Source organism: Lucilia sericata, unplaced genomic scaffold, assembly GCF_015586225.1.
Source record: "Lucilia sericata isolate MDLA Ls3-8-SP2 unplaced genomic scaffold, ASM1558622v1 Contig000032F_arrow, whole genome shotgun sequence".
In the NCBI taxonomy this organism is placed as follows: domain Eukaryota; kingdom Metazoa; phylum Arthropoda; class Insecta; order Diptera; family Calliphoridae; genus Lucilia; species Lucilia sericata.
In genome coordinates this window covers 366,188-393,022 of record NW_023994070.1, presented here as the reverse complement: position 1 = coordinate 393,022, position 26,835 = coordinate 366,188, and the positions used below count along the sequence as shown (strand labels likewise).

The 26,835-nt window shown below is 30.9% G+C and overlaps 1 protein-coding gene across 1 annotated transcript; it reads left to right on the top strand.

The window, feature by feature from the left end:
- The first annotated feature begins 1,594 nt into the window (after window positions 1–1,594).
- LOC119611960 lies at window positions 1,595–9,355 on the top strand. The gene is made up of 2 exons (XM_037967659.1): window positions 1,595–1,742; window positions 8,559–9,355. Exons 1-2 carry the CDS (start codon window positions 1,602–1,604, stop codon window positions 8,847–8,849), a joined length of 432 nt encoding a protein of 143 aa, XP_037823587.1. The 5' UTR covers window positions 1,595–1,601; the 3' UTR covers window positions 8,850–9,355.
- Window positions 9,356–26,835: the final 17,480 nt, after the last annotated feature.

Sequence of the window (26,835 nt, the reverse complement as noted above, 5' to 3'; positions counted from 1 at the left end):
GACCATGTAATCCAAACATGCATTACATCAGACTCATCCCAAAACTACTCTTTTGCTAAAATTATGGGATTACATAACCCACTACATGGTCCTTGTTCACCAGGTTTTTAAAAAATCAACATACTAAACATATCATATCTCCATATGCAAGGGAATAGTTAACAAAAAAGAAATATAACTCAAACGCTTTCCACAGACGTTAGCTTTAGATATGCATTAAAGAGAATGTCAACATTTTTGGTTCTATTTGTATTTCCTTCATGTTAAGATTTAATTTAGAATTTTTTGATTTCCTGTTGCATCATTAATGATGTTTTGTAATTTGCCTTTAAAAAATCGCTAATAACTTATAAAATCACTAGTTTTTCCAAAATATGTTAAAAATAAAAATTCCCGTTTTCCCGGGAATGATTAAAAGAATTTCCCAGAAAATCCCGACAAACTTTTCCCGAGAATTCTCAGGAATTCCCGGACAGGATTTTCCGAACCTCAAACTCTAGACATAACCTATAAATGTAATCAAATTTTTAAAATTATAAATTTGTTTATTAAAAATTAAAAACACTTTTTCATGCTCTTTATTAGTTTTCCTTAGTTTTTTAAAAAAATTCTATTTCAATTTCATTTCATTTCGTTTGTAACACATCGAAATATTGATCATAGACCCACAAAAGTATATATTCTGGTCCCTTATTAAATTATAAGACGATCTAGCCATGTCTGTATGTCTGTCTGTCTGTCTGTCTGTTGAAAGCACGATAGAGTCCTAACGGAAAGAGCTAGAGAGTTGAAATATTTCCACAAATATTTCTTATAGGTAAGGTTTGTTTGGTATTAAAAATGGGCAATATCGGTACTCGTTTTCGCATAGCCCCCATACAAATGGCCCCCCGAAAAACAGCTTTAACGGTCATAACTGTTTTAAAAATGTGAGTTTAGCGATGAAATTTGACATAAATAAGTTTTATACAAGCCAAATTCTCTCTACCAAATTTCATGAGGATCGGTCCATAATTGACCCTGTCCCCTCCAAAAAACGACTTTAACGCCCATTACCAGCTTAAAAATACGAGTCTAGCGCTGAAATTCGATAAAAGTAAGTCTCTTAGGAGCAAAAATCTATCTACCGAATTTTATGAGGATCGGTCCATAATTGACCCTACCCCCATATATGGTCTCCTTCAGAAAATTACTTCAACGCACATTACTGGCTTAAAAATGCGAGTATAGCTATGAATTTCTTACAAGCCAAAATCTTTCCACCGAATTTTATAATTGACCCTACCGCCCATATATGTTCAAGATTTAAATGTTGCACAAAAATATTTTGTTTTTAAAAATTAATATTTTGTTAATCCGAAAGGGATATGTCCATAATTGATTTAAGCCCTATTTCAAATATCAACCTAATGTTTATAGGGGATCATTCCATTTACAGCATACGGTTTGATGGAGGGTACATAAGATTCTGTATAGTCGAATGTAACACTCTAACTTGTTTTATTTTCAAACTTGTCTTTATAATTTTTCATAAAGAAATAAATTTAGTATAAATAAATAAACCTTTTAATAAGAAAATAACTTCAGCAGTTGCCGACATAATGCTAGGACTCATATCAGACTGTGTAACTTCCTTTGAAATATGGCTAAAGTTGGAGAGTACATTTCAAACAAAAGGACCAGCCCGAAAAGCCACCCTCCTAAAAAGAGCAGCGTTTGCCCGTATGAAAGACCGTCAAAATGTAAGTGAACATTTAAATTATTTTCTTAATGCCGTATCGAAACTGAAGGAATTTTATGTTGTTGTTGGTGATGACTTATTGGCAATTTTCTTGCTGTATAGCTTGCCAGAGCCATATGAAATTTTCAGTAATGCTTTGGAATTTTGGAGGAAGATTAAGCGAGAAAATCAAAGATTGACAGGCAGAACAAAATGCATTATAAGTGAAGCACAAGAAACAAAACAAAAGCAATAACAACGCAGCAAACATAAGCGAAAAGAAAAAAATTACTTGTTTTAATTGTGGCAAAGTCGGGCATTTCGCGAGAAATTGCAAAACAAAACAATCAAAACAAGCAGATGCATGTCATGTAGGAGAGAGAGCAATATATAACACAACAGATACAACAATGATTCCTTCATGTAAAAACGGTTACTGGTGTCTTGATCAGCATTGCAAACTCACAATTTATTTTCCTTACCAATGTACCGACAAAAAAACTACCAAAACATTCCTAAATCTACCAAATTTGTTCCTTAGGTTTTTTGGACAATTGCTTCTGTTTAGAGTTCCATTATCCTTAAAACTAACAAAATCATACAATGATTTCTAACAAAGAATGGTTTACTTTTATATGATTACACAAAATTACCAAATACTTTGGCACAATATCGTTATGAAATACATAATTTTTGTTATCGAGAAAAATTTTTCTCAAAATCATACCCAAGAAAGCAAGTAGTTGAATTTGTGTAGGTGGCTTTATAAATCGACTTAGAACTTTACCACAGTTATTTTCTGATTTTCTGTAAAATAAGTTATATGGTTCAAAAAGATATCAAAAACGTATTTTAAACATTTCTTGAAAAAATAATATTGAAATCCTAAATAAATATTTGTTAAAAAAGAAGTATTTTAAAATATTTTTTGAAAAATTTACTTTTTAAAACTTTGAAGTCCTTTAAAAAGGAAACCTAATGAATCAATTTATTGCTCTTTGATAAATATTAAGCAGGAGGTTTACAATTAACAAGGATAAATTTAAGATAGATGTATTTACTAAAATTCTTATTTCTTTTGCTACTGCAAGTTCAGATATTTTCATAAATTCATATGTATGAGTTCAAAATTATCTCATCCTCCCAAATTTGAACCAAAATGTAAACCTGCCAACCAAACTATCAAAAGTCATTTTAGAGATTTGAAACTACCAATTTTCTAATTGGTCTTATTGGACCAAAGTGGCAACGCTGGCCTTGATAGTGGTAGTACGTCGCACATGAGTGCAAGCAATTAGAAGAGACGCTGAATTTGGCAAACGAGAATACATCAAAGATAACTTGAGTTTGCAACATGAATTTCTGTTTAAATGAGAGAGGACGTGAACAGCGTATTAACGTACATGATGTTTCTTATGTTAAGGATTTAAGAGTGAATTTGCTATCGATTTCAAAATTAATGGATAAAGGTTATGATCAGGGCTGCCAGATGAATTTTTGAAAAAATCGTCAATTTCAGAATAAATTTTTAAATAATCGTCATTTTGGTTTTAAGAAATCGTCAAAAAAAAATCGGAGAATATGAAAAGCTTAAAATTTTTATAAAAAATTAACAAATATTGTAATATTTTAAGATGAAATATATTTAAAAATTTATAATATTAATACATATTTATGTAAAATTCGAAAAATACGGAATATTATTGCTCAAAATTCAATAAACTTTGAGCTTTGAAGAATATTCAACAGTAATGTTAATTCTTTTCTAATGTTCTCATAATGTTTTCAATGTTCTGTCATTTTTAAAAATATCAAACATAAATACTGCTAAAATTTACATAGTGTACACATATAGTTTTTAGGTACAGAAACTTGTTCATCTTTTTCCTTAAATTTCTCAAAGTTTGTTGCATCACAATATTGCTTGTTTTGGTGCACAAGGAATATTTTAATCTTTTTAAGCAAAAAACTGCTTGTAAAATTTTTGAAAGTTTTCTGTTAACAAGTACTTACCCAGCAAAAACATTCTTGATTTGGAAGCAATAAATATAACTACTGCATCTTTAACTCCTTCCTCTATTGCATCTTAAAATTATTGCCTTACAAACATGATTTTGGAAGGCATATATTCAGCAATTATTGTTTGTGGTGTAGAAATTTGCTTCTCAACAGCTCTAAAATCACTTAATTTTTGCATTTTTCTAAATTTAAATCAATGTTCACTTTGATCTTAGCCATAAGGCAAAGACGTGATTTACTGTGTTTCTTTAAACCTAATTTTTTTTTTACAAGTTTACGGTTACTTTTTGTGATCTCAAAACAACAACATTCAAATATAAAAAAAAAATAAAAAAAAAAAAATAACAAAATTAAACGAAGAAGAGTTGATGATGTTGATGCTTCTCCTAGGCACAACATGAACAAAAAACAAATAACAAACAGCTCTCAGATAACTGTCAACCAAAACTATTATACTCCTCTACAAACAATCGATGATGATGATAATGATGAAGTTATCGTAGAAACAGCTGTTAAGGTGAAAATACCACCAATAACAATATTAAAATGTAAAACTGAACAAATATATGAAATATGTAGAATAATGGAAATAAAGGAGTATTCCATACGTAAAATTTCTATTGGTCTCAAACTTTTTTGCGATAAAAAGGAAGATTATGATAAAGTTCGTGAAGCTTTAACCAAAAAATTTTGTCTCGAACATTTTACATATGCTTCCAAACATGAAAAACCTTACAAGGCAATTTTACTTGGATTAGATAAAACCGATCAAGCCGTTATTAAAACTTGCCTTACTAGCTTAGGTCTTAAGTGTACTGATGTTAAAATCGTTACTAAAAACAAAAATAACAATGAATTAGTAATTTTTATAGTATATTTCGAGAGAAAATCTATAACATTGAAAGAATTGAGACAAAAGTACTCCTCCATAAACTTCATTAAAGTTAGATGGGAATACCAAAAACCAAATAAAGCTAAAATAACTCAATGTTATAACTGCCAAATGTTTGGACACGGTTCTAGCAGATGTATGGTTAAAACTTTTTGCGCCCATTGCGCTGGAAATCATAAAACCGCAGATTGTAATGCATCTTTTGAGAAATGTGCAAACTGTAATGGAGCCCATAAAGCTATGTCCCCTGAGTGCCCTAGTAGGGAATCGTATAATAAAATTAGGCAACGGACTCAACCGAATCAAATTAGGAAAAATACACAAAATTATAATAACACAAACTATAGTGCGAACTTTCCAAATTCGTTAAACCAAAATGAAATTCCTAATTCCTCTAATATGAATTATAATCAACATTTTAGTCAAAATGCTAATAACGAAAACCTTTTCGTTTGAAGAATTAAAAACTCTAACTCTTGAGCTTATTTCAAACTTGAGAAAATGCAACTCCCGTGAACAACAGTTCGAAGTTGTAACAAGCCTCGCTTATAAATTTTTATACCCATGAATACAAATATTCGTATAATACAATGGAACGCACGTAGCATTCGTAATAAAAAAGAAGAATTTTTCCACTTTCTGGTAAAAACTAATGTCAACATTTGCCTTGTATGTGAATCCTGGTTAAATGATAAATCCTCAATTAAACACCAAAATTACTACTGCTACAGAAATGATCGGCAAGAAGGTATCGGAGGAGGATTAGCAATATTTATTAGAAAGAATATTCGCCACGAATTAATATACCCTATAAATACCACTCAAATAGAAAATATATGTATAAGAGTGTATACTCGAAATGATTTTATTGACGTCTACTCATGCTACTTTCCCGGTGGAACTGCAGGAAGTGATTCCTCGCGTAAACAATCATTCTCATCAGACATTCGAAAACTAACATCATTAAACAGCAAATACATTTTAGGTGGAGATTTTAATTCCAGACACAATCACTGGGGATGTCAAAGAAGTAATTGTTGGGGCAATATTATTTTTAACCACTTACAACTTAACCAAACTCAAATAGTCTTCCCCCACGATCCATCTAGGCAACCATCAACATTAGATTTTTTCTTAACAAATATAGCACATAACCTAGCAGCGGTTAAAGTGATAAATGAACTCAGTTCAGATCATCTACCAATCTCTAGTATTGTAGATTTTAGAGCAAATGTTAATATTTACAATATATGTTTAAGAAAACTAATTGGCAACGGTTTCAAACATCAGTAAATAGAAATCTACCTAGTTTTATTGTAGAAATACAAATCAAATTGACGAATCAAAATACAAATCAAATTGACGAAATGATAGAAACTTTTAATGAAGCTGTTAAAAAGGGAATTGATGAAAGTACACCCAAGCAAAGAATAAATCCAGTTGTTAAAATGTTACCAAACTACATAAAAATAATGATTCAATTTAGAAATATATATCGACGAAATTGGAAGCGATATAGAGATATAGATGATCATCGTCAAATGTTACGGCTAAACAAAGAAATCTGTACAGAAACAAATAAGTTTAGAAATCTGAATTGGAATAATATGCTAACTACGCTGGAAAAGTCCTCAACACCCTTTTGGAAGGTTTCTAAAGTTTTAAAACGGAAAACAAGTAATATCCCTATTTTAAAAGATAATAACCTGGTCAGCTATACTCAACAAGAAAAAGCAGATATGTTTTATGTCAAATACAACAACAAGTGATGCAAATACAATATCTGAGGTCGATAATGAAGCAAACCAAATTCGAAATTGCACTGTAAATCCATCAGACGACTACTTTGTAAATAGTCCGCAAATTAAACAAATTATCAAAACTCTAAAAAATAAAAAGTCACCTGGAGTTGATAAAATAAACAACAGATGTTTAAAAAACCTTTCAAATAAGGGTATAAAATATCTCACAAAACTGTTTAATAGTTGCCTTAAATTGAGCTACTTTCCCAAATACTGGAAAATATCTAAAACAATTCCTATTCTAAAGCCTGGTAAGCCACCAGATTCGCCACATTCGTACAGGCCAATTAGTTTATTGCCTTCCACTAGTAAAATTCTTGAAAAAGTTTTAAAAGAAAAATTAAACAATGTCATCGATTCGTATAATATTCTCCCCCCACAACAGTTTGGTTTCCGCAAAGAACATAACACCCTCACAACCTTTAATAAAAATAAGAAAATTGGTAAAACAAAACTTTCAAAATGCTAAATCTACGGGAATGGTTCTTTTAGATATAAAATCAGCTTTCGATTCGGTATGGCACAACGGTCTTATTTTTAAGTTAAAGAGACTAAATTTTCCAGATGAGCTAATCAAAATTATTCAAAATTTTTTATATGACATATATTTCTCTGTACATATATCGAAAACAACATCTGATAAAGTCAGTATAACAGCAGGATGTCCACAGGGATCATGTCTTTCTCCAGTTCTTTATAACATTTTTACAGCAGATATTCCTATTTTCCCCACTGTGTAACTTCAATTTTTGCGGATGACACAGCTATTCTTAGCTCCGATGTATATGCAGCGAACATCATAACCAATTTAGAATTGGCTTTAGAAGATTTAAAATCTTACTTCAGTAAGTGGAATATCATGATAAACCCGGAAAAAACAAAAGCAATATATTTTACCAGGAAAAGAAAGCCATGTTTCCTTCCACAAAACCCTCTTCGATTCATGGATCATGATATAAGTTGGGAAGACAATGTCAAATACTTGGGAATAATACTTGATCCAAAACTCAACTATAATAATCATATATCATATTTATTAGATAAAATCAACAAATTAATATGTATAATGTACCCACTTATTAACAGAAAAAGTTTTCTTTCACCCTTTAATGTACTACTGTGCTCCAGTCTGGGCTACTTCTGCAAAATGTCATCTTAAAAAACTTCAAATATCCCAAAACAAGCTGCTTAAGATGTTATATAATCTTCCTTGGCATTATTCTACACAACGACTCCACACGCTATCTGGCATTGAACTTGTTCAAGATAAGATAAATAGATTAACCATAAACTTCAACAGGAGATGCCAGTTCTCTCAATATTTACATATAAATGAACTCCATTAATAAACCTATACTCAATATACTCTAGTATAAATTTTTACCCTTTAACAACCATTTCATAAAGGTTTTTGTAAATTTTTTTCCTTCCTTTCTGTATATTAAAATCTTACTAAAAGCTCACAAAATTCAAATGTAACTACTAAGTAGAAAAGAAACAAAGTTTCTAAACTCTTTAATATATAAGCCAATTGTGAAAAGTGTTAACATATTAAATGAAATAAACTAAATTGAAATTGAAAAAAAAAATAAAAAAATAAATCAATGTTCAGTGTTGAAAAATAATATTAATTCAATATGCACATTTTTGATTCCTTAGGCAGAGCCTCTACGAGAGGAATCCCATATAACAGTAACAACTGCTCTCTGCCTTACAAATCTGCTTCCGAGGAAGCACTATTTTTTGCTGGGTAGATATAAAAATATTAAACTTGGTGAGATTTCTTCGTATAATTTAGTTCTTTTACAAAACTTGTTTGTACTGGATTTAACTTATACAGTGTGGAAATTTGGTTCAGATCTGTCGATCTCTTCAAAAGTTATAAGAAATAATGTACATAGCATACACATTTAGATGTAAAATATGTTTAAGCTTTGAGAGCTTAAAACTCAAAACACACATTTTCGACTTAGAATGTTTTATAATAGCTCTTCTAGAATTTAATTTCTAGTTTTCATTATAATATAAATTCTATTTTACTGAATTCCAAGTTTAATATTCATTTCCTTTTTTCACTGTAAAATAAAAAAAAAAATTATAAAATCTTTAATTTTTTTAATTATAGAAAAATCGTCAGTTTCAAGGAAAAAATCGTCAAATCGTCACTTTGCTATTTTTGAAACGAAGAATCGTCAAATCTGGCAGCTATGGTTATGATGTTTGTTTTTATAGAGAAGAGGCGCATATAATAGAGAACAGCCGTATTGGTAATCTATATTATCTTGTAAATTCTGAGTATTTTGCTGGCGCAGTAAATAGTGTGTGCAACATTGATATGTGGCATTTTAAAATGGGCCACTTAAACGATCGTGACTTGAACATGGTATGCAAATTAACCGGAACTTTCAACTTGTGAAATTTGTATAACCGAAAAACAGATCCGTGAATCTTTTCCGAAGAATAGTGGTCAACGTACTAAGGACGTATTGCAGATTGTCCACAGTGCACATTGGGAGAAAACTCCAATTTAGCGGAATTTAATTCATATCTTCTTTATTTATGACATGATCCATAAGAGATGTATAGTTATATTTTAGACAAAGATGTGTGCTATCGAATTAGTGTACTTTTGGGATATACTGTTTTCATACAGGGTGTGCTATAAAGTGTTGTATTAGACAACCTCATTTGTAAATATGTATATTATAAATATGTTTATAATTATGTATTCCTTTAGTATTGATGACTTATTTGAAAACTAGAGTATAATTCGAACTATGTGAGATATATTAATGACATTTTGGACATGTACCCTACAGTCAGGATAGACCGAAAATATTTTTAAATATTTGTATATTTTTTTGTAATGAGGAGTAAAATAAGATTAAAATAAATATTATAAACATAATAAAATATTTCATATTCGATCATTAGAATATATATTTTTCATTAAACAATTATGGTTATGATTTATACCAATTTAGTAATATAAATAATTGCTGGAGTATCTGTTTTTAAAAAAACTACATACATTTTACATATAAAACTAATAATTCTCTTCGTTAGCCTTTTAAGTAATATTTTGTTAAAATTTTCTTTATTTTCTTTCTTTAATAGAAATGACAAAATACTGTCTTTACAATAGGGTAAAAGTCTAAGTCATACATACTCCAGATTTCTATAAAATTAATAATTACGACATTACCTATAATTTTAGACAGTTTCAATTAAATAAAATACATATTTCAAGATTGGACTAATATAATGTCCAGTACAGGAAGATTTGTTCAGATTTGGTGTATTAATATTTAATTTGAAAAAGACAACACTATTTTTATTTTGCTATGCATTCCGACAAATTTACATTTTTGTCCCACTGTGATGCATTGTCCAATTTTTTAAAATTTATTCTACTTCATAACTAAATAACGCTTCTCGATGAAGTATTACATATATCTAAAGGATCCAATATTTTTCAAAACCTTAATTTATTTTACTGAAACCCAGAAATTATTCATATTCCATAGTCGACATATTTTCTAAAAAACTAATAAGAAATCAGTTCGCACTTTTTCGCAGCTAAAAAGCACTAATACATATCTAAACTGCATTTTAATGTTTAACTTAATGAAAAAAAAATAATTACCAAATATTTTGCACGACTGTATTGGTAAGAATAGCAAATACAACATAAAATTAATTAATTTGCCTCGAGCAGTTATATGAAAACAATAAACTATCCACTATATACTAACAGTGGACATTTATATTGAATGATATCAAAACTACTCCGAAATACTGAAATTTTAAATATACAAAAATGTTCACATTCAACTTAAAGCTCTGATACACGATTGTCAGATCTTACAACGTTGTCAGTAAAATGTGCAGAAAATGCGGTTTAGGCAATTAATACATTAGAAACCGATGCCCTACGAAATCGTTAAATTGTGAAATACCTTATAAGTTATGGTCTGGTAAAACTCCTTCACTCAAACACATGAATGTATTTGGTGCTAGGCATACGTTTTGATTAAGGGTGTTTCGAAGGGGAAATTCGATTCCAAATCAGAGGAATGTGTTTTAATGTGTTACTCAAATAAAGCCAAAATGAATCCAGCTACGGTTGCCGAGGTTCTATAAACTGTTGACGAATCGTGGATTAAAGCAATCGAAGATGAATACGTAGCTCAATTACTAAATAATACGTGGGGGATAGTTGATCGTCCGAATAATAGTAAAGTAATTGGTAATAGTTTTGTATTTTGAACGAAAGATGTCAACAAGAGAAAAGCTCGACGGGGAGGATTGTTTGAAACCTACTCTCCAGTACCGACATTGGTCGTGAGATTGTATCTCAGCAAAACTGAATCTTGAGATCCATCAAATGGACGTCGTTACTGCCTACCTCAATGGTGAATTGGACGAAGAGGTATTCATGGAGATACCTGAAAACTTGGTAAACGTGTTGAAGAAGGTATATGCCGATGAGACGAGGTCTCCGACAATCCGGTTTAAAATGGTACCAAAAGTTAACAACAAAATTAAAGGAACTTAAGCTCAAGCCATCCAAGCATGACCCATGCTTATTCGTTTTAAAAGAAGATGGGAAAATTGTACTTCTTACCGTATACATGGAGGGTTTATTAATAGCCTCTAATGATGAATATTTAGTGAATGGAATTAAGAAATCCCTAACCGAATCTTTTAAGATGAAAAACCTCGGGCCCGTTAAATTATGTCTGGGAATTGAATTCGATCAGAATATTAATGAACGCTCCATATATTTAAGCCAACGAAAATATACTGAGTCTATATTGAAAAAGTATAATATGAGTGAGTGCGAATTGTAAACTAAAAAAAGGACGTCGATGAAGATGAAGTATCCCTATCAAAATCTTATTGGTGTCCTGATGTACTTGGCAGTTAACACCCGCCCGGATATAGCATACTCTGTAAATTTCTTGAGCCAGTTTAATACGAATTTTAATGAGCAACATTGGCAGGTCGCCAAACGTGTTTTAAGATATTTGAGGGGCACATTAAATTGTGGTCTAATGCAACGGTTCCCAAAAGGGGGTCCGCGGACCCCTAGTGGTCCGTAGCAAAATCCTAGGGGGTCCGCGAAGACGAACGAAAAAAATCATAAATAAAAAATATTCTCTATATGTTAGAAAATATTAAAAATATCTCCAAATTTTTCATAAATACTAAAATACACAATTTTTATTCAATAATCCCAGATTTGTTGGTGACTTTTTGATTATTATTGTTTCGGTCGTTTATCAGGATGATGCTAGGCCCTACAAATTTATTGTTTCACTTTTATAAAGTAAAATATTACGTGATTTGTAATTTTTATAAATGTATATGTATCGAAATAAATGTTTTTATATCAGACGGATAATGATTTGCCTTAGAATTAAATACTGATACTGGTATCCCGGAATATGAAGTTAGGTCACATTTCATAATATTTTTTTAAATTGTAAGCAAAACTGTTAATCTAGTTAATTTTAAATATAAATATTCCATTCCGACGTAATACACAGATTTTAACTTCATTTTGTTGTCCAATATTATTAAATCAACATCAGAAAGTTCATAGCGGTTTGCGTAAATAGTCAAAACCACGCAGTAAAATAATTCGTAGGTATTTTAAAATTCAAATTTAAGATCCAAATTCACAGTACATTCGCAAAGAGTTCAGGTCATATTTTATGTGGGTAACGCATTCCGCAACAACATCGAAGAAGTCTAACTTTCACGTATTTTCCTGAAAACTTAGCTTACATACTCAGCTCACTCCTATGCAATCGCAAACAAATTTAGAAACATGACAAATGAGAGAAATGAACATGAAAGCTCTCATGATCATAAAATTAAACATCATGTTAGAAGTCATTCTATATTTAAAACCATGCAATTGAAAACATCTCCGAAATACTAAATATTCTCAATGTACGGGAATATTTTATAGGGTTTATGGACCAGGACTAAGAGAATTTTCTGATGAACAATTATTTATAACAATAAGATATCAAAATATGTATGGGGGTCCGTGAAATTAAATAAATTTCTCAAGGGGTCCGCGAAGTAAAAACGGTGGGAACCGCTGGTCTAATGTATCAACAAGATGATACCCAACTCTATGGTGTAGTCGATGCTGATTGGGCTGCCGATCATATTCCGGTTACGATTTATCTTGTCGGGGGACAGCTGTATGTTGGGAGGCTAGAAAACAACGAACAGTTTCCCTGTCCAGTACTGAATCTGAATGTTTAGCCATATCAGAAGCAACAAAGGAGGCTCTATATCTGAAAGAGTAGGTTTGGAATATGAAATTGTAATACTATTTAATGATAGTCAAAGTGCTCAAAAGCTAGCAACCAGTTTCGAAATTCTCTTCCGTACGAAAAACATTTGATGTTAGATGCCACTTTATAAAGCAGAAACAGCAAAGCGGCGACCTCAGCATTCAATATATACCAACTGACGATATACCAGCAGACGTGTTGACGAGGCTCTATGTGCCGAGAAACATTCCAAATGTATTGCTGCCTTGGGAATGACTAAAGCCGAATGTTGTTGATGTTACCATTCTGTATTCTTCAAGGGGAGGTGTTGGAACGTGCAAAGTATTTCGAATATTGGCAACATTATTTATTTATTTTATTTTTATTACATTTATTGTTTCATTCCTTTTACACTCTTTAATTGCATTTACTTTGTAACTGATTTTATTTTAGTCTTAACTTTACGCTGACAAATAAAGCACGCATTTGAATTAAACGTTAAGGAAAAGCATTTTATTCTAACAATTTATTATTTTATGGTATAGATCTTGAAGTTTGTTTATTAAATTACGTCCTCCCTGTAAGGGAAGACACAAATCCCAAAAACAATATACATATTACATATACCAAATTACTTTATAATTTATCGAAAATTCAATTCAGTTTTGGTATTTCACTTCTATAAATTAATAATCGCTTATTTGAATTTGAATATTATCATTTAAAACAAACAAATTAATCTGAAAATTAACTCTTATATCTAAATTCAACAATTCATTAATTTTACATGTTATGTTTAATTCTACTTGTCTAAATTTCTTAAACATTTGTAGTAACTTATTATTTTTGTTTACTTTTTGAAGTTTTCGTTTTTATTTGAAATTATTCGATTGTTAATTTTTCATTGCAATGTCAGAGTTGTGTTAAAATCAAGCAGTAATACTTTGCAGCTCTGAAAAACAAATTGTGTTGTCAAATTAAACTTTGCAACACTGCACATATGGGCACAGACATATTAAAAAGGGCGATAAGTCAACCACTGGCCTTTGGTACAAGTTATTGGTATCATTGAAAAGATAATATTCTCTAGTTTTTAAATATGTAAAATTATTATAACCCACCAAACAAAATTATGCAAAAAAGTTATAAAATATAAAAAATAGCGAAAATATATATTTTTTTTAATTTCCCTAAATATTGCAATGATTATAAAAGTTAGTAAATATTAGAATAATGTTGTACAATAACTCTATTATATATGTTAAACAAATTAAAATACGCTTAAAGAAATGTTTTGGTAAATTTTAAATTAAGTTAACAAGGTACAGAATTCTTTGAATATTTGATGATCATAAGTACTTAGACAACTAATAATTGAAATTTTTCTCAATATATGTAGTAACAATTGCAACATTAACAGCCTGTTTTTTTTAAAACCATTTAGTTCTCACACAAACATTTCATTTTATTGCGATATATGTAGTTTAAAATTAGGTTTTTATAAAACATTTGAAAGTTTTCGTTTAAAAATGTCTAAAATGAAATAAGCTTTTTCTATCGTAACAGAACATTATTGGGTCTAGGACGAATATTTTTGTATGTTACAAACATCAGCACAAATCCAATATACCCTCCCCACTAAAGTGGTGTAGGGTATAAAAAGCAAAAATATATGGAAAAATAAAGCTCTTTCGTAAAGCCAATTTCGTTCGTTATTTTTAAGAGCGAATACATATTTTCATTTTAGAAAAACAGGCTGTAATTTTATGATTAAGCCGTTTCGAATTATTACCTCAAAATTAAAGAGTTTTAGTTACTAAATATAAGGGATGCCAAACGGGATTGGCTTTTACAAATCCCGGAATTCGGGATTTTGAAAATTGCAATCCCGGGATACTTCGGGATCCCGGGATTTCGAGATTTTACGGGATTTCGGGATTACAGAAATTTAATTATTTTATACATGAAAATCTTAAATCTTCATGTTTGTGAAGAAAATTGTTTAATCTTGTGGAAATTAATCGACAGAAGATAAATTATTTATTTTTCATAAAAAATTTGTTGAATTTTACCTTAATTCCGATGTATTTAAGCAATTTATTGATGAAAAACTAAAATTCTAAAAGAGGCTTTATATGGGAGCTAGGGTCAAATATGGGCCGATCCTCAAACAATTGGGAAGAGGCATGTAATTTTATATAAAGGTTAGTTATGCTGAATGTCATCGCGATACTAATGGTTATAAGTAAATTTTTGGACGTTTAAGATATTTTTTAATGGGGGCTAGGGTCAAACGACGATTCAGAAAGCGATTCTGATTCGATCGGTATACTTTAATATACCAATATTTTTATGCGTTACAAACATCAGCACAAACGTATAATTCCCTCCCCACTGTAGTAGTGTAGGTTATAATAAATATAACGTTGAATCCTTCGAATATCAGTTTAGATCATAAATGAACGTTTTCTTTGGAACATGTTATCTACATACAGAACAATTTAATTTACCTTTACTGTTATCACTCAGATTTGTAGAAAGCATCCCAGCAAAAATAAAACGAAGTTCTTCCAAAAGAATACCATTTATCACCACTTTAAAAGTAGCACTAATTGAATTTTTTAACCTTCTGAGGAAGTGATGTTTAAAGACTTCCGAAGATTGGAAAATAATTATATTTTTTCAAAGCTGAAGATATTTTTTTGTTCTTACATTCTTGGGAGATAAAAAAATTTTACTTTTGGGCTTCTGTTTTATTAAATGTATCTATTACCCTCATTAATGTTAAAATTATTTAAGGCAAATTAGTTGTATTCTATAATAATACAATTTCACTTCCGAATAACTTCCAAAAAAAGATCATAAAAATTACTTCTTGAGAATGACTTCAGAAGTAGTGAATTTGGAATCAAATAAAAGGGACATCCCTCCTATGACAAGCCTGTGTTAAAATCATCACTTCTTCAGCTCTTTTCCAGTACTTCCATGGAGTAAATTCTACTTCTTTTTCGCTTCTTTGGAAGTTCTTTTTTTGCTGCGTTGTAATGCAAAACCTTCTAGATATCATTTAAAAATTTATTTTGAATTCCGGTATGTGATGGAATTCGAACGATTTGAAATCAATAGATTTGAAAAGGTATGATTAATTTCAATCGAGGAATGGTTTATTATTGCAAAATACTACGCAGACAACAAAATACTTTCCATTTAAGAGAATCAATTTAAAAAATATGATAATTTGTATGAAAAGCCAGAGAAATTGAATATTACACAATTTTTGTATTATTTTTTTAGATTCAAATCGATTCTATTTTAAAAATGAATCTCATAAAATAGCTGATTGTAATGTGTTGATATTAGTATTGGCATCAAATTGGTTTTCAGAGGAGGTGCTTTTAGGATTTCTTGTGTTAATTTTGGTCCATATTTGTGTCTACTATAGACAAAGAATGTGTATACTTTTTGGATCTACGACGAAATTAAAAAATAAATTTGTATGTACTATATTTGGTATCATACCACTTTAAAAAATAAAAGGTTCAAAATGTACAAGAATAGCTGTGCTGAATTTTGTTCTTCATCAAAATAAACAAAGATCGTAATTTTGAAGCGAATTGAATGAAATTATGGCTCAAAAAAGAATTTACAAATTTTTTTAGTAATAAATCCCGGGATTCATTTTGAAAAATCCCTTGATTCGGGATATCCTAATCCCGAAAAAATCCCGGGATTTATATTGGCATCCCTACTAAATACTATAATGCATTTATTGATGTTGTAATTCGAAATTGTCATCCTTAAATGTACCGATCTATTATTATTTAGATCGTTTATCTAAAGATGAGGTATCACAGCGGTAATTAGTTAGAATCTTGTTTAGAATATTTGCAAAGGAATATTGAGATATTAAATGTGTTAAGCACGAAGTAAAATCTATGTATATAAAAGAGTAGCGTTACTGACTGACTGATTCGTCATCGCACAGCGCAAAGGGTGCTGCAGCTTAAGTGGTTAGCTCGTTGATCACTAAGCATGATTTGTATAGTGAGCCCTTGGTTGGATCCCCAGCCGCAGCCAATCCACAACATCAGTTTATGATAAATTTCACCACCTTACCACTTTCACCACCTTTCTGCTCTACTCTATCCCCTTCCAAAGAAAATAACACGGTCTATGTATTTATAGGCATTAATACCTGAGTGTTACTTTTCTTAAAAAAAAACGGCTGAACCCAGAATCCTCCGGAATTTTTGGAAATTTGTACTTTTATAGGTAAAAAAGGGAAAAACAGGTTTTCTTAATTATCTTACCTAATATTAGTGATACAAGAAAATTTTTAAATGCACCTATATCTACTCTTAAAATAAGCAGATGGGTATCTGGTACTTTTTGAAATTCTTATTGAAGTATTCCTATTAAATTACGGACTTACTCTGTAATATTTGTTGAAACAAAATGTTTGCTATTTCACTGGGGGAAAAAGTACCAAAAAAAGGAAAACGGGAAATTTAATTTTATTCAAACTCATTGAGCCAATTTTTCTAAAATTTGAAAAAGTAGTTTATTTACTCACACAAAATAAGCTATTGGCATATTATTTTGGAATTATAGTACTAAGGCCTATATAGGACCAAATTCGAATAAATTGTTTGGTACTTTTTGAAAGCACAATTTTTCTGGAACAAATGAATGCAGATTTGAAACGTTTGAATTTTATCTGTGATATAGAGATTTAAATACGGAACATTTTGTAAACATAATTCTCAAAAAAGTATATTTCTAAGTTAAAAGGGAAAAATTGTACTATTTTTATTAGTACTTTCCACTAAGGTAGAATTTATTTCACTTTTGGTACTTTTTATACCCTCCACCACCATCAGTGGTGATAGAGGGTATATATAACTTTGTCATTCCGTGTGTAACACCAAGAAATATTCATCTGAGACCCAACAAAGTATATATATTCTGGGTCCTTATCAAATTCTGAGTCGATTTAGCTATGTCTGTCCGTCTGTCTGCCTAAAACACGCTCACGTTAAAAATAAGCAATGGAATTAAACCAAATTCACCCACAATATTCATTGTTGTCCCAAGCAGTTTGGTATTGAAAATGAGCAAAATCGGTTCATACCGGGAAAAGTTATGAATCAAAATTTAAATCAACCTCGAAAAAAATAAGCATTTTTTACACATTCTGATGTAATTTTCTCGAAAACTATGCAAGATAATTCCATAATCACCACACATTCGTTTCTACATAACTGCCAGAATCGGTCCACAATTTCATATACCTCCCATACAAAAGTACATATTCCCGGAAAATGGGTTTTTTGTTAATAACTTCCGTCACAATGTCGATATCTTCACAAAATTTTACAAATACAAATCGTATGTCAATAGAATTCACTCAGAGAAAAAAATTTCTGGATCGGTCCATAATTGGACACAGCTTCCATACAAGGTCCCCTCCCGAAAATCACTTAAACGCGCATAGCTCATTACTAAATTAAGATATCCATATAAAATTTGGTATAAGTATTACTCATATGCACAAAAATATTACTGAGAAATTTTTTCCCGATCGGTCCATAATTGGTCATAGCTCCCATACAAGGTCCCCTCCTGAAAATCACTTAAACGCGCATAACTCATTACTAAATTAAGATATCCATATAAAATTTGATATAAGTATTGTCCATATGCATAGAAATATTACTGTGAAAGTTTTTTTTGGATCGGTCCATAATTGGTCATAGCTCCCATAAAAGGTCCCCTCCCGAAAATCACTTAAACGCGCATAACTTATTACTAAACTAAGATATCCATATAAAATTTGGTACAAATATTACTCATATGCTCAGAAATATTACTGTGAAAGTTTTTTCCAATCGGTTCAAAATTGGTCATAGCTCCCATACAAGGTCCCCTCCCGAAAATCACTTAAACGCACATAACTCATTACTAAATTAAGATATCCATATACAATTTGGCACAGATATTACTCATACACTCAGAAATATTACTGTCAATTTTTTTTCCGATCGGTCCACAATTGGTCATAGCTCCCATACAAGGTCCCCTCCCGAAAATCACTTAAACGCACATAACTCATTACTAAATTAAGATATCCATACAAAATATGGTACAACTATTGGCCACATATACAGAAATATTATTGTGAAAGTTTTTTTGGATCGGTCCATAATTGGTCATAGCTCCCATACAAGGTACCCTACCGAAAATCACTTAAACACGCATAACTCAGTACTAAATTAGGATATCCATATAAAGTTTGGCACAAGTATTGCTCATATACAGAGAAATAATACTTTGAAATTATTTTCCTATCGGTCCATAATTGATCATAGCTGCTATAGAAGGTCCCTTTCAGAAAAACACTTAAAGGCACATAACTCACTACCAAATAATGATATAAATAAATACTATTTTTGTACACATAAATGTTATTTCAAAATTTTTTTTCACTATCGCTCCATCCTTGGTCATAGCTCCCATACAAGGTTCCCTCCCGAAAATAACTTAAACGCACATAACTCATTACCAAATCTTGATATCCACACATTTAGCAAAAATATTGACCTTATATACATAAATTACACTATAAAATTGTTTTACGATCGGTCCATATTTGGTCATAGCTCTCATATTAGGTCCCAGAATTTTGAAATTTTGTCTTTATATACATAATTGGTCATAGCTCACATACAAGGTTCTTTTACGAAAATCTCTTAAACGCACATTACTCATTACCAAATGAAGCTATTGATACAAAATTTGGCACAAATAAAAGTTTTGTATACAAAAATTATATTTCATGATTTTTTCTCGATAGGTTCATAACATGGGTGCGGTCGGTCCCACACAAAGTTCCCTTCAGAAAATCACTAAAACACACATTAGTTATTACTAAAATACGATATAGATACAAAATTTGACTGACATCTATCTTTTATGTACAGAAATTTTGCTTAAAGTATTTTTTACAATCGGTCCGTATTTAACTATTTGCATTATCACTTTGTGTAGAACAAAATTATATATATGTGTGTATTCTGAAAATCTTTAAATCTTTCACACACATGCATACATGCAAATACTAAATATCGCTAATCTAGGGCGCTATAAAAATATAAAAGAAAGTGGCGTTTGTAATGTTCAATAAATCTTGGAATTGTAATAGATTTAAGCTGTTTAAATCTTGGGTTTTTTCTATTTAAGACACGAGAAAACTTATTTCTACAAATATTTGATCAATTAGAAAAGTATTAATATAAAAGTAGCTGGTGGAGGGTATTTAAGATTCGGCTCAGCCGAATATAGCACTCTAACTTGTTCTTTCTTCAAATGATACTCTTTGAATGTTCTATAATATGAATTTAAAACACATGTTTATTAAACATACACGGTCCTCATTGAATAAGATGCTTTAAGAGAGAACTTTTTAGTACTTTTTATCTCATAAGTGGTACTGTTTGGATTTTCTAAAATATTCAACCTAGGAACTTAAATTTCAACATGCATGGTCTTGACTGAGTAATATTCTGTAAGTGCGACCTTTTTGGTACTTTTCCTTTCTTCAAATATATATTTATAGTACTTTTTTCAAATAGTACTTTCGCAAGCTTCTTACTGAATGCGAATTTATTCACGTGATATTGAACGTAAAAACTGAAACATTAAAACAATTTTTAATCAATTTTAATCTTCTATAAAAGTAAAAAAATTTTTTATTTAATTTTGGTTAGGGTAGCGAAGCACCCAGGGTATGCTAGTTAAGTAGTATATTGGACACATTATTAACTGAAGTTAGCTATTTTAAAGCATTTATTAATTCCCAGTAATGAACATACATACTGTGGAGAAAATGTTTACAACAAAAACAAGAAATGCGTTCTATTCAAAAGTATGTCGTGTGCACCCTGTTTTTGATGATAAACAAACTTTAATAGTTGGAAACGCAAAAATTTTCTTTTGACGTTTAAGAATAAAACGAAAAGATAGTAACGTTGATAGGTTAGGTTAGGTTAGGTTGATAGGAGGATGTATACTACATCAAATCCGAAGAAATACACCTAGGCCACTATCGAGCCTGTTGTGCGCTCCAATTCAAGAAAAAAAAAATTGTTCACTGAATGTATTATTTTTCCATGTTCAGAAACTCAGTTTCCTGGACGTAATTCCTAAGAATCTTCCAATCGGTGTTGGTTAAGAATGTTATTTCCGGAATAACATCACTTCCAAGATACTTGGATCTAACTTCGACGAATGCCTGACAATGGCAAAGAAAGTGCTCCAGAGTTTCACTGTCCTCTCCACATGCTCTACATTCGTCTGAATTCGCACGTCCAATTTTGTATAGATGTGCTCGTAATCCTGTGTGTCCACTGAGAATACGTACCATCATACTAACCTCAGACTTGCCCATTTTGAGAAGATTTCTCGTCTTGCTCTCATCAGGGTCACCCCATAGAATCTTTGTGGTTCTACCCACCGTTTCATAGTAACGTTGATAAATACTTTATTAGAAAAGAAAAAAAAAAAACAAATTAAATGGCGGAAAAATAAAATATATAAGGTGAGGAGACATATTGTGGCGTCGCGAAGGTATGTTTGTGAGCCAAGAGGAAAGATTCTGTCCTTTTTCCGTTTTGAAGAGCTGGTATTGTGGCCATTGAAGCAGCGGCAAATAAAAATTACTAAAATAACATAAAACAAGTAAGAGTGTTATATTCGGCTGTGCCGAATCTCATATACCCACCATCAAACCGTATGCCGTAAAAGGAATGCTCCCCTATAAACATCAGCGTGATATTTGGAATATGGCTTAAGTCAATTATGGCCCGAGCTCTTTTGAACTAACAAAATATTAATTTAAAAAAATATATATATATATTTTATTTCAATTCTTAAACCGTGAGCGTCAATTATAAACCGATACTCATAAAATTTTGTACATTCAGGGCTATACTCGTATTTTAAATAAGGAACACTCGTAGTTTATTAGCCAAAACTCTTTCCTGAAGGGAACCTTTTGTGTATTACCGACACATTCCGCATGAAATTCGGAGCGAATTTCATAACCGTATTTCATAACTCATATTTTTAAGCCAGTAATGATCGTTTAAGTAATTTTTTGAAGGGGACTTTATATGGGCGGTTGGGTAAATTATATACCGATCCTCCCTAAATTTGGTGGAGAGATTAAACTTATGTGCGTCAATTTTCGTCACATTCATATTTTTAAGTCAGTAATGAGCATTGTAGTTATTTGCAGAGGGGGACCTTATATGGGGGAAGGGTCATTTATGAGCCGATCCAAAAAAATTGGTACAGAGGTTTTGGCTCGTAAGAAGCTTGCGTGTGTAGCATTTCATCGTTTTACTCGTATTTTTAAGACAGTAGTAAGCGTTTAAGCTATTTCCTGAAGTGGACCCAATAGGGGGAGTAGGGCTAATTATGGACCTATCAACATAAAAGTTATTAAAAAGATTTTGGCTCGCGAGGAACTTTATTGTGTAAAATTTTATTGCTATATTCGTATTTTTTAGCCAGTAATGAGCATTAAAGTCATTTTCAGAAGGGGACCTTATATGGGGGATAGGGTCATTTATGGGCCGATCTTAAAAAAAATTCGTAGAGCGATTTTGGTTCGTAAGAAACTTACGTATGTAGCATTTAATCGTTATACTCGCATTTTTGGACCAGTAATGAGTGTTAAAGTAATTTTCTAAAGGGGACCTTATATGGGGGGTAGGGTCAATTATGGACCGATCCTCAAAAAATTTGGTAGAAAGATTTTGGCTCACATGAAACTTATTTATGTCGAATTTCATCGCTGTACTTGCATTTTGGGGCCAGTAATGAGTGTTAAAGTCATTTTCAGGAGGGCACCTTATATGGGGGGTAGGGTCATTTATGGGCCGATCCTAAAAAAATTGGTTAAAAGGTTTTGGTTCGTAAGAAACTTACTTATACTGAATTTCATCGCTATACTCGAATTTTTAGGCTAGTAATGAGTGTTAAAGTCATTTTCTAAAGGGGACCTTATATGGGGGGTAGGGTCATTTATTGACCGATCCTAAAAAAAATTGGTGGAGAGATTTTGGTTCGTAAGAAACATACTTATACCGAATTTCATCGCTATACTTGTACTTCTAAAGCAGTTATGCCCGTTAAAGCTGTTTTTTGGAGGTCCACTTGTATGGGGGCTATCCGAAAAAGTGGACCGATATTTCCCATTTTCAATACCAAACAAACCTTAGCAATAGAGAATATTTATGCAAAATTTCAACTGTTTGGCTCCTCTCGTGTGGTCCCTATCGTGATTTCAACAGACAGACGGACGGACAGACGGACGGACATGGCTCGATCGTCTTAGAATTTAATAAGAACGCGAAATATATATACTTTTATGGGTCTATGACTAATATTTCGATGTGTTACAAACGGAATGACAAAATCAATATACCCCCCATCTTTTTTGATGGTGGGTATAAAAATAGAGAAATTAAGACATTCAATAGAAAGAAATTTGAAAGCACCGAAAGTTAAGTTTAAAATAATTAAAAATTAAGCAAAGATAATTAAATTGTTAACAAATTTAAATTAAAATATACTGTTTAAAAGCAAAAATAAATAGTTAAAAAGTTAAAACTTGAAACTAAAATGAATAAATAGTTAAAAATTTAAAACTTAAAACGAATAAATAGTTAAAATGTTAAAAACTAAAACGAATAAATGGTAAGACTTACAACTAAAAAGGTTAAAACTTAAAACTAAGATAAGCAAAGAGTTAAAAGTTAAAACATAAAACTGAAACGAACAAATAGTTAAAAGTTTAGACATGAAACCTTAATAAATAACTAGTAAAACTTAAAGCTAAAAGTAATAAAAAAAATATAATAATATAAAAGTAGGGTCAATCATGGACCGATCCTCATAAAATTTTTTAGATAGATTTTGATTCGTATGAAACTTACTTATGCCGAATTTCATCTATATACTAGTATTTTTAAGTCTGTAATGAGCGTTAAAGTCATTTTCTGAAGGGGACCATATATGGGGGGTAGGGTCAATTATGGACCGATCCTCATAAAATTTTGCATAATGATTTTGGATCACAAGAAACTTACTTATGTCGAATTTCATCGCTTTTTTCGTATTTTTAAACAAGTTATGACTGTTAAAGCTGCTTTTCGAGGGGCCACTTGTATGGGGGCTATCCGAAAACGTGGACCGATATTGCCCATTTTCAATACCTATAGGAAATATTTATGTGAAATTTCAACCCTCTAGCTCTTTCCATTCTGACTCTATCGTGCTTTCAACAGACAGACGGACGGACAGACATGGCTAGATCGTCTTAGAATTTAATGAGGACCCAGAATATATATACTTTTGTGGGTCTATGACCAATATTTCGATGTGTTACAAACGGAATGACAAAACCAATATACCCCCCATCTTTGGGGTGGGTATAAAAAGAGAAGAATTGTAAAAAATACACTTAAATGACATACAGTGATTTCCACAAGTGTTCACAAAAACACAAAATTATAATAGTTTTAGTATAAAAAATTTTTCCAGCTAGATAAAAATTTCATTCTTTATATTTTAAATATATTACGTCTTGAAAAATTAACTAAGCCATAAATTATGAAATTAAATTTGATTTTCGTAGAAAAGGATTGAAAAATGTAATCATGTTTTTGTGAACACTATTGTAACCCTACTGATATATGGACATTTCCTATTTTCCGCATGGCTATATAAGCATTTATTGGAACCAACTTTTGCTTTAATAATAGATTTAACAGCCTGTTTTTCTAAAATAATTAAGTTCTCACACGAACATTCCATTTTATTACGATTAAGTTTAAAATTAGGTTTTTATAAAACATTTGAAAGTTTTCGTTTAAAAATGTCTAAAATGAAATGAGCTTTTTCTATCGTAACAGAACATTATTGCCTACGTATTATTTCATTTCTGAAAATTTAAATATTTTTTCATGTAGTAATAAGGGGTTTGGTGTTAACCCTAAAAAATAAACAAAAATAAAATAATTTTACCAAAAAAAAAAAAAAAAATGAAATTATGAAAAAATGTTTTTTTAAAAACAACATGAAAATTGTATGCAATGTCTCAAGAAATTTAAAGGTTTATATTGCAAATTGCATTCAGGTTCAAGTGGCCACATATTATTTCATATTTTGGTATAATTTTCGCCGTTTTTTGGGCAAACGAAGGGCCTTTATTACGAACGAATTCATTTTCTAAAAACCAAAAATATATGGAAAAATAAAGCTCTTTCATTGCCACTCACATGAAAATTTATTTTTCCTTACAAAAACGTAAAGCCAATTTCGTTCGTTATTTTTAAGAACGAAGACATATTTTCATTTTAGAAAAACAGGCTGTAAGTCTCTTTTGCATGTTTTAAATAAAATTCCATAAAAAATATTTGTCAAATTTAACCCATTCTTCATTCATCGTCTTCTAAAGCTTTTCCAGATTATGTGGCACTGTAGATCACATATTATGTTAAATTTTGGCATATTCTAAAAATTTTCGGTTTGGTTTCGTCTTGAGAATTGTTGGGCACCTGGAAATTCGCAATAGAGAAATTAAATTTTACGTTTAAGCAATGGAAACTCGTATCGTGGTATAAATAGACTATTTCAGATCTGTTGATCACATTTACAGTTAGTGGAACCCAGCGGAAAGCTCCAACTTTCAAGTTTTGGAGTAGGATTTTTATTGATATGTGTTTGGTTTCATGGAGAAGAGTTAGGAATCTTAAAAAAATAGAAGGAATATGGAAAACAATCCCCTATGTAGACACTTCAAGGGGTTCTTACCTGCCAATTCCTTAAATCCTTTAGTGTAAACCACACTAAACCTTCATTATGTAGGACGATGACCTAAAACAAAAGATTTATATAACCATCTAATATATTGAGGACCACTATATTAATTGTTCGAATTGTCCTCAACAATAAACAAGGCGGAATCGAACCAAAAGTGAAATAAGCACAAATATACCAAAATAAGGAGATTTCCAATGCCCCATAACCTAAAAAAGCATTAGGTGACGATAAATGAAGAATGAGCTAAAATTAACACATATTTTTAATCAAATTTTATTAAAAACATGCAAAAGAGTCTTAAACCTATTATTACAGCAAAAGTTTGCTACAATAAATGCTGATATATCCATGCAGAAAATAGAAAATGTACATATATTGGTAGGGTTACAATAGTGTTCACAAAAACCTGATTACATTTTTCACTCCTTTTCTACGAAAATCAAATTTAATTTCATAATTTATGGCTTAGTTAATTTTTCAGGACGTAATATATTTACCCCCTTATTCACAAACAAAATTTTTATTTTATAAACGGTTTATAAATTAGATTTTGTATGGAAATTTTGTTTTATAAACCTGAGCTCCAGAGAGGCAAGATCCCACCCCGATCCAGCGAGTCATAGCCCGGCATACGCCATTACCAGCCGCTCGATATGGCAGCCTCACAAAAAGATCTCAACGAGATCTTATTTTCAATCTGGTCGGTACATAAAATGGCGCCCAACGTGAGGCCAGAAGGGGAGTTTTCTGTTTAGAAGTCCTGATCAGAAGATGTAAGTCTCGTTAAGCGCAAAAAAGTAACACAAATGTTCAAAAATGCGCATAACTATTATATATTCGTTAAAATAGGGGATCTCTTGAATTATATTCTTTTTTTTATATTTTGCGACTTTTTGCAATTTTTTATTTTTTTCGAGATTGAAAATATTCATATACACATAGATTTTTTCAACCTGTGCCTGTGTTCTCTAACTTTCGAATCGACAAAAAAATTCGAAAAATTTATAATCGTCTTGTTTAAAACAGGGTGAACACACGTAATTCAAATATATTTTGTTTAATTGTTTGTGTTCAGTTTATAAATTATTCGAATCACGCAACTAAAAAGTGGAAGACTCTAATATTTCAATGTTTTTTTTTTCTAGACTTGAAAGTTACAGAACATGGGCACTGATTTCTTTAATAACTGATCAATATTTTTTTTCTAAAATTGCTAAA